The sequence below is a fragment of the Vigna radiata genome, chromosome 7 (genome assembly GCF_000741045.1).
Source record: "Vigna radiata var. radiata cultivar VC1973A chromosome 7, Vradiata_ver6, whole genome shotgun sequence".
NCBI lineage: Eukaryota > Viridiplantae > Streptophyta > Magnoliopsida > Fabales > Fabaceae > Vigna > Vigna radiata.
In genome coordinates, this window is record NC_028357.1 from 37,840,880 (window position 1) to 37,851,025 (window position 10,146).

The 10,146-nt window shown below is 29.5% G+C and overlaps 2 protein-coding genes across 3 annotated transcripts; one reads left to right on the forward strand and one right to left on the reverse strand.

Annotated features, from left to right (window-relative positions):
• Window positions 1-1,983: 1,983 nt before the first annotated feature.
• LOC106766912 (18.5 kDa class I heat shock protein) lies at window positions 1,984-2,772 on the forward strand. The gene has a single exon (XM_014651700.2). It carries the CDS (start codon window positions 2,078-2,080, stop codon window positions 2,555-2,557), a length of 480 nt encoding a protein of 159 aa, XP_014507186.1. The 5' UTR covers window positions 1,984-2,077; the 3' UTR covers window positions 2,558-2,772.
• Window positions 2,773-4,596: 1,824 nt separating this feature from the next.
• On the reverse strand, window positions 4,597-7,573 carry LOC106765808 (protein DEHYDRATION-INDUCED 19). 2 transcript variants are annotated; one of them, XM_014650550.2, is made up of 5 exons: window positions 7,167-7,567; window positions 6,912-7,051; window positions 5,720-5,797; window positions 5,320-5,609; window positions 4,597-4,993 (listed from the first exon to the last, which is right to left on the reverse strand). In XM_014650550.2, the coding sequence occupies exons 1-5, from the start codon at window positions 7,249-7,251 to the stop codon at window positions 4,885-4,887; spliced, it is 702 nt and encodes a 233-aa protein (XP_014506036.1). In that variant the 5' UTR covers window positions 7,252-7,567; the 3' UTR covers window positions 4,597-4,884. The 2 variants fall into 2 exon arrangements, with proteins under 2 accessions (XP_014506036.1, XP_022639317.1); XM_022783596.1 differs by lacking the exon at window positions 5,720-5,797 and having other exon boundaries at window positions 5,320-5,603; window positions 7,167-7,573.
• Between the last annotated feature and the right edge of the window lie 2,573 nt (window positions 7,574-10,146).

Below are 10,146 nucleotides of genomic sequence, written 5' to 3' on the forward strand. Positions count from 1 at the left end.
CTTTATCTCCTCTAGTTATACTTAATTTGGATCGATCAATTCCACTCAATTTATTCTTGAATTATCTCACTCGAATAAGACACAAACTAACTCGTTTTTATCTATCATTGAGTCAACTCGACTTTACTTAAATTCAAGAGGATTTTACTTGACACAACTCAACCTAGTCTTCATTAGGTTGAGCCTGAAGTGGTTTTGATTAGGTTCGAACTGAACTAGTCTTGATTGGATAAAAAATAACTTGGACCTAGTCCAACAAGCTAAACGTGAGTCAATCTCGACTAAAATGAACATGGACTCAATGTCAACTTGATTGAATAAAGTCCTAACTCAATTCTACCTAGGTCGTGGTGACTTGACACTAGTTAGGCTCAGGTCAACTATGCTCAGCTTGATCCCAGTAGTTGTGATTCGTTCGTATCTAAACGCAATAAACAAAGCTCTTGTAATATTATTATACATACACACGCTCTCCTTAATTATATATATATATATATATATATATATATATATGAGAAGAATGTTTTTCTAGTCTTCTATAAAAAAAATGGGTTGCACTCCAACTACGTTTTATATTTTATCTTTTTTTTTTTCAATTGATAAAAAATATTATATTATTCTTTTTTTGATAAAGAATTTATTTTAATATTTTTCTCTTTAAACATCATCGTTTTAATCTCACTGAGCGAAATACACAACTAATTTTAATAAATATTCTATTAGTTAAAAATTATTGTTGTTTCTTACCTTTTATTTAATAATTGATACATGAAAGGACTATTTTCGTCAAGTTATATTAGACCCACAAAGATTTTTCTGTAGTTATCACAATTTAATATAAAAAATTATTTCATTAAGTGTTAATTACGAAATAAAAGATTGAAGGAGAAGAAAATCAAGACGGAAAATAAGAGAAAAGATTAATTAAGATAAAATTAATATAAGAAACTTGCAGAATGAGATTTCTTTCATACCAACATTATTTTTTGTTAATTTTAATCTTCTATCTATATTCTAATTTGGTTTTATAAGATAAATTAACTTGAGATAACTTATGTTTTCTCTATAGCAATAAAGATGTATCAAGTTGAATTGACATTTATTCTCAAGTAATAAGATATAACACATCAATAAACTAAATTTACTTGCGATATTTTTAATTTTCAACAAATATTAATTAATAAGAAGACATATTAAAAGAATATATATATGAGATTGAATGACTATATACGTGTTGAAAAATAATTAGCAGGTTGATCTGTCCATGAATTGAATTATATTTTTAACAAAATTCAAAATTGGAAGTTTATATTTTAAGCTAAAATTTTAACCTATAATAATACTTAAATACCTATTTTCGGTGGATAAAATATTATCCTTATCAATGTATTTAGAAATAAACATCACTGTATGTTGGTGTTTTTTTCTTTTCATTTATGATTTATTTTATCTGCAACCTTTACTTAATTATCCTTAATTTGATTGTGTTTATATGTAATTTGTTATACTTTTTACGTGGATTGGTCGAAATATCTTCGTCTCTTCATTATAAATCAAGATGTCCTCCTCTTACACTAGTCCTCCAAGGTAAGAGTCTTATCAAATTCTGAAAGAAAGCTCTTAGGCTATACTGGTATAATAACTAATGCTAACTTCTTCTTCTTTTTAATTTCACCAAAAAATAGATTTTTATATTTTAAATAATCATTAATTTAAATTTAATTATTTCTTAATTAAAATAATTATATATTGTTTTGTTTTTAAATTATTATTTATTTTTTACATATTAAATTTAATTCCAATACTAATATTAAAAAAACAAACAGAATGATGTAAATAAAAGACTAGAACCTTCTCAATCATACTGGGTAAAAATAGAAGTTTGTGTAAGAAACTGAAAGCCGCGAAAAGAAACCAAAGGGAATAGAGAATTCTGGAACACCCTAAATTATCCTTTCGCTTCCTATAAATACTGCATCAGTTCCTCTACATATCATCGAACCAGAAAAGAATTACGTATTTCCCATTTCACTAAATTTTCTAGCTTTCGGATTTCGTTTAGTTATAGAAATTCAAGATGTCGCTGATTCCAAGTATCATCGGCCGAAGGAGCAACGTATTTGATCCTTTTTCCATGGACGTGTGGGATCCCTTCAAGGATTTCCCTTTCAACAATTCTCTTTATGCTTCCTTCCCCGAATTTTCTCGCCAAAATTCTGCATTTGTGAGCACCCGTGTGGATTGGAAGGAGACGCCAGAGGCACACGTGTTCAAGGCTGAGATTCCAGGATTGAAGAAGGAGGAAGTGAAGGTTGAGATAGAAGATGATAGGGTTCTCCAGATAAGCGGAGAGAGGAACGTTGAGAAGGAAGATAAGAACGACACGTGGCATCGCGTGGAGCGTAGCAGTGGGAAGTTCTTGAGGAGGTTCAGATTGCCCGAGAATGCAAAAGTTGATCAGGTGAAGGCTTCAATGGAAGATGGGGTTCTTACTGTCACTGTTCCTAAGGAAGAGGTTAAGAAAGCTGAGGTGAAGTCCATTGAAATTTCTGGTTAAGCAATGTTAATTTGTTGATGATGGCGTCTTTTTGTTTTGCTGAGGAACTTGTGTGTGAGTGATACAATAAAAATACTGTAAAATGTAAGTCTTTTTGTTTTGTTGAGGATCTTGTGAGTGAGTGATACAATAAAAATACTAATACTGTAAATGTAATCAATGGTTATGGTTCTTGAGAAATATAATAAGTTATGTTTGAATGTTGCTGAAAAAAAGAATTTCTCAAGATAAGTATAAATTGAATGCATAATATCTAGTGGTGATATTTTCTAGAAAAATTTAAAAATCTGTAAGAGGAAGAGATTTTTGGGTTTGTACTGTAAGTTATTAATGGTTGATGTTGTTATGTTATGAAATTGATATGAAAGTAGTGATGGAATAAGATGATTATATTTATGACTTTATTATTCTTTGAAAGAATAAAAATATAGAAAAATCCAATCCAAAACTTTGGCTAGTAGCTAGGTTTCGTTTGAATGACATGTCTTGGACAAATTTTGATTATTTGAAAATTTTAATATGAAGATATGAGGGATTGGATTAGTAATGAATATGTATATATTATCTATTGTTAAAAATTTATGAATTTATTTTGGGATTGTTTGGTTTGGGTTACTTAGAACATGTCATTTTGACATTTTCTTTGATTGATAAGTTAATTAGGGATATAGATATTCTGTTACTTTGTCTGAGTAAAATAATTGATTACTACTTATTGCCTTCTTTTATTTGTCAAAATATAATTTATTTTAGATGGGAAGATTTTTAGTATAGATTTGTTTTAAAAATCTTTATTATATGTTATTATTGTTTTCATAGTAAGCTTTTTCTTTTAAATGTATTATATAAGGTTTTTATCTTGATTTTTGAAGAGAATATTACTGAGTGAATATTTGTGTATATGGAGAAAGAAGATAAGACGATTCAAGAACTTATTTTTCTATCATATAAATTTTGATATTTTTCATAATTAGTTTGATATATTACTATTCTTGATATATTATTTCTCATTTCTTTATGCATTAGTTTACATTTGTATTTTGTGTATATCTTTTATTTATTTATTTTTTTCAAGTCGTATAATATATATACATAGGAGCAAATATAGAAATAATGGTGATACTAGCATTGAGACGGCAAACTAAAGAATTAATATAAAAATATCTTATTCATTTAATCTTTTAAAAGATTATATTAAGTTTCTGATTTATGTTTTGAAGTAGTTATGAGTTTATTTTGAATTATTTTGAAACACAATATTTTTTTAGCTTTAATAACTATAAGATGAATTTATTGTAATCGAAAAACCTAATGACTATTGAGTATTTATATAAAAAGAAATTTGGAATATTACATTTAAGAAATATGGATTGTTACAACACTTAGTCTTGATTTCTTGATACTTTTATGTTTATTATTATTAGAGGAAGTTTTCTGGAATGTATTAACATAGAAATAAGATAATTGGAATATGTTTATTATTATTAGAGGAAAATGTGGTAGAAATGAGAGATTTTTTCCTAGATATATTTCAACTTGTGTAATATGTGTTGACATTATTAAATCTTTGATATGAAAACATATCAAATTGTCGTAGTAGTTGAAAAATACGAGGACTTCAGCAAATCTTGTTTTCAGAGTGAGAATTGAGGAAAAGAGAACAATTCTCGGAGAGAAGACAAATTCACATTCCCGCATGCCTTTTATCAACGAGAAGTCAATTCCCACTTGGAATATTGTTCTTCACAATGCCAAAGAATTCATTCATCTGATCAATCATAGTCTATTAGGTTATCCGTTTTTCACATAAGATGTTCTAGCAGGATAAGGTTGCAGTTGAGCTAGACAGAATATGACGATGGTTTTCATTGTGCTTCCAATTTTGTAGGGCTTTAGACAGAATATTTATGGTGCAAAGCAAAATAGTTACTGTAAGACTTTAGTTTGACTTGTTTTTTCCAGTCTATCTTAAAGAGAAATTTTCAGATATTCCACTTGAAAGGGGAGCATAAGGATAATTGTGTTCTGAGTCAAGTGAATTAATTATAAATAACAATATGACAAAATAAGTCTTTCCATAAGCTATAAAACATTTTTTAGAGTAATACATCTCCAGTGGAGATGCTTACAACTTACAAGGGTGGGATAAAATGGAAAATATGATCAGATTCGGCACTGTGTGAAAGGTGCCACTTAGATAATATACCAATCAGGCTAACATGGATTGTCAAACAACCACTGATCCCACTAAAGGTATCCTTCATTCAAGATCCTTAACCATGGATCTCATGTTCATTATTCTTCTCCGAACCATCTTACACCTTTCATTAGTCGCCTAACAAAGTTGAAAGAAACAAGTCCTGCACAAAACCAGATCTCCCAGCAGCTTGTCTCATCCTTTTCTCCCGCTCTTCGCTGCTCAAAGAGGGATCAAAACTGTACAAAAACACAGATCAAAGTTCTGATTCACAAGTCATTCTCTAATGATCATTTAGCATGCATACTATTACTGAATAATTGATCCAGCAAGATGAATACACAAAAAATACAGAAAAGAGACTACTATTTAGTAGCAGAGTCAATATTTGAGAAATTCTTGTGGTTTTTGTTAAATTAAACAATGCATGGGAATGAGTTCATAAAGAGGACAATGACTCTTTATGAATTAGATAATTATGCGTTAACTATACTTTCGTGATGACTTGAAGGATTAAACATCAGAATATCTTTTTATTGTATAGCCAAAATTCATAAAAAAGCACCTTGATTTCCAAATGTGTTCAGGTGTCACATTTTTTGCAGAAGAATCCTCAGCAGTTGTTACCACAGATTTTGAAATCTCTTCTGCTTCACACGCTGGGAAATTCAAAATAAATGAGGATAGAAAGGGATCAGTAGCAACATTAGACACTGCTGCACTGTTTGACCGGTATCCTCCCCCAGCACCACCAAGAAGCACCTGTAGATGAGCCTCACGAAGATCTCGACCCAAGAGAGACAGTGTCTGACTGTTTGGAATAGCAACTCTTCTTAACCTGCGTCTTCTCTGTACGTAATTCTTAGTCAAGGGAATCCACTAAATTTTTTCAATTTTCACTCAACAAACAACCATTATCTGTTCAGGTTTACAGTATTGAAACAAAACATCGGTACAAAGGATATCTTGAATAAGTGCCCGTGTTGCAGCGTTATGTGACTTAACATGTCCCTTGCAACTTTAACAGAGCATACAGGACAAATCTGCATCCCAGAAAAACCAAGACTGAGCTACCATAACCCGATACAGTTAAATCAATCATTGAGGCTGGGATAAAAAGCAAAAACACACAAGAGGACTTTCCAATCATTGATTTTTAGCCTTTGGATTTTCCTGTACATGGGCTATTAGTACGTATTCCCGAAACTTCAATGATTTTTTTCATTTATATAGTTCTATCAAACCGATTCTTCAGACTCAGCACACACACACATGTGTGTGCGATGTAGACATACATAACAAATGAACTAAATTCTAATAGTGCGTACTAAGACAGCTTATCCATATCAGAGATCAACAGATTGTTAATAACTGGTAAAATTCACAACTCGGGGTTCAGGAGATCACCAATCGACATGTTACTTTTTTATTATATGATATATAACTATTTTCTATCTGAAAAAGTGGTAGCTAAGAACATACCTCTTGAACGACCTTGGATGGATTGTTATGACTTAAGCAAGGCATACAATACACAAGTGCAACTAAAAAAGACAATTTTCCTTGAGGCTAAGCCCTCTTGATTTCATACTTGAACCCTATTCTTTATATCAATTTCCTGCTGGTCTTTATAATAGATGACAAACTTATACAACTAAACCACATCTTGACACGCAAATTTCCTCGTCCACAACGTTTAAACTAATCATTTATATACATTCTGGGCAAATTTCCCTCATTACTTCCAGATGTTGCCATAAATAAATCACAAACCTTCTTGCAAAATGTACCAACAAAAGGCCAGGAACAAAAGGCGACAAGGATAACAGCAAACTACTTTGGTCATCATGACTAATGTTAAGGTCAATCAAAAGGTAAGACCATGTCAAGACCTACAAGTAGATTAGCTCTCCAACATCCTGAACCTCAATGACTTCAAAATATGTCCTTACATGGTCTTAGAATTCTCCTGAAATTGAAATCTCTACAGGTTTCCTCTACACAAACCATGCTAACATGCTTCCTAGTACAACTTTGCTATCAAGGATACCAGTTTCTCAAAGACCAAAAAAACAAAGATCTAGCTTTCCATTTTTTTCTAACGAAACAAACATCATAAAAGAACATCAGAGGAAAAAAAAAAATCAAGCCTCGTACCGTGACTCTCGCTTCGCAAGAATGTTCGTCTTCAAGATGAGAACACAAAGACGCGATGTCAAAGTCTTCATAGCAATAGGGGCAAGGGAAATCAGGTCGCACCTCTTCTTCCACATCAAAATCATCGATTCCCAACCGATCTGACACACACCAGATATTCAAAATTAAAAAAAAATATATATTTTGATCGAACCCAGAAAACCTTCTCCAGAAAAACTAAAAAGGGAATTATCACGTAGCACAGTTACCACGAACCTAAATGAGAATTTTGATGGTGATGCTGAAGGGTGTATTGGCGTTTAGCGGCGGCAAGACGCGAGGTCCAGAAGTCAGAATCCATTGAAAGATCGAAGAGATGAATTGATAAATGGGTTATGTAAAAAAATCAAATCAAATCCAATCAAATCACCACCTTCAACAGATTCAACGAACACTTTTTTTTCCCTCTCTAATGAATGAAAATATTTTGAGATGCAACGTGATCTCAGGTGAGAAAAAAAAACAAAAATAAAAATAAGAGTTTAATATTGTTCTCCGAAAATGATTTGACTTTTTCTAAGAATTTGAGAATTGCCGACTGTAATGGAGTAAGGCGCGTTTTGTTTTGTGGTTAGCATCAAACTTGAGATTAAACAACGGAGCAGAGATGTCAGAGTTTATCTTAAGATATACACACCTTTGATTTATTTCCTTTCTTATTTTCATGTGGTTATCACAATTTTCCTTTCGTCTTTCCTTCTTTTCTCTTCTTTTTTCTCCCCTATTTTTGCCCTCTGTCTTTCTCAATTTAATTTTGCACTTAATTTCAAAATATTTAATTAAATTTCAGTACATTGTTAATCTAATTCTAACACAAATTTTAGTTTTCTAAATCAAAATCAATGTTTTAATTTAATCTTAATTAAGTACACACCAACAACAAAAGTGAGTGAAATGTTATTTCAGATATATAATAATATAATGAAACACATTGCAAGATTATCCTCAGTTTGTTTGTTGGTCTTAATCAATATCTACATTGAAAGGTATCCTAGTTTGGTGGTAGATTTTATTTTATTTACTTTATTTACATAACATTTCAGATTACTTTATTTGATTGTTTTTTTTATCTTTAATATATTAAATGGTGTCAAGTTCAAATATATTACTTATCTATAGTAAGCAAATTGTAACATGCCAAATATATCGAGGTTGTAATATTCAAATTAGTAAAAAGAGTTTGTATTCTCAAATAATAAAAAGGATATTAATTCTACATGGAAAAAGGGATAAAATCATTTTAAATAATTATCATAAAATCTAACAATTTTATCATATATGACTAATTGCGTAAATCAAGTTTAGCATGAAAGTATTTTGACTTAACTAATTGTCTTAAATTAGAATTCTATGTTTAGATGTGTTTAACTATAAATCAGTCAATATGATTCAATGGGCACCAGTTAATGGTTATATAAATTGACTTTCTACAAAAAAATAGAAACATTAATTATTATATTTTTTGAAAAAATATTTTTTATGAACTAGGTTTAAACCTTTTTTTGATTCCTAAGTTATAAGCGGATGTTCAGTTTAGTTTCCATTTTTAAAAATGTAAATTTTTGGTCCCTAAGTTATAAAAAATGTATCAAATGAGTCCTTTTTTTACTTGAAATACTGTTTTTGGTTGTTTCTTAACAACTGTTACATCTTTATATTGCACTGATTTGTTTTTTAATAATATCACTTTAGATTGCTCTTTGTACTTTGACCATGAATATCAAAAAATGACTCATTTGATACATTTTTTATAACTTAGGAATGAAAGGTTTACATTTTTAAAAGCGGGGACTAAACTGAACATCCGCTCATAATTTAGAGACCAAAAAGAGGTTTAAACCTATGAACTGTTGATAAGTCTTGTAGACACTTTTGTTTTTCTTACATAAAGAACATTGCTTTTCGTCCTCTTCGAAGCATACAAAGAATATTTAATCATTTAGAATGAGACCTTTTACCATCAAAGAAATGAATAGGGTTTAAAGAATAAAGCATTTAAGATGTACAAAAAAATGTAGCTAATGAATTAAAGATGAATGAAGAAAAGAACACATTCCCATTTAACAACATAAAATGTTATGTTTTTTGCGTCTAATCTAATCTAAAACATTTTAGCTTCCCTTTCGTGTCTCTCCTTTCCCTTATTTGTACCAGCTTATCATTATTTGGTAAATAACAACTTAAAAGTTAAGTATTATTATTTGTAGCCAGAACTTAAAGTGTAAATTGGAAGATAATTTGATTAACAAAAAGTTATAGATAATTATGATGTCAAACCATTCTATTTATACATCATGAAAGTAAATTCATTGATAAAAAATAATTGATGTAAATTCACCCATTCACTTTTATGAATGGTTAATAACTTATTTATTACTTTTTAAAATTTAATTGATCCTAAGCATTTAATGACTCAAAAGTAATTCATTTATATTTTTTTAAAATTTGAAAATAGTCAACTCAATGATATTTGATATGTCATTAATTTTGTCTTAATTAAGTTATTTTTTGTGCAATCTCAATTATTGTATTATTGAATTGGTTTTAGTAGATAAACTATTGAGTTAACCTCTATTCAAATATTTTCAAATTAATTTTAGTCAAATGGATGATAACAATGGATATGTTTTATTCTACTTAATAAATAAATTGTTTATTTAATTATATCATTACTTATGATTGGATCATCTTTGACTTAATTTATCATTTTAACCATGTGTTCATCAACTCAACCTTAATTAGCACTTTTTTTTTACTCAATCTCAACCAAAACATCATTAGTTAGATCTTCAACCCAATCTTAATAAAAACATAATTAGAATCTTCTACTCAATCTTAATGGAAACATTGTTATATTAATCTCAACCAAAACATAATTAACTCATCTTTAGTTGAAACACAGCTAGTTTGACCTTAAAATTATTATTATCTTCATCTTATTAAAGAATTTTATGTCAAGATATTTGTATATGTGTTTTTTTTTATTTGTAAATTATCCAATCTTTATGTTGATGGGTAAATTGGTAAGCTTGGATAGTCAATTGGTGTGTAAGACATTTTTGAAAGTTTCTACATGTTTTATCTACAATCACCAAGATAAACAATGTTTGTACATAATGTGTAAAAGGTTTGGACATCTCAAATGCTTTATTAATATATTTTATTCTTTGCTTATAAAAAAACCTTAATCATCATA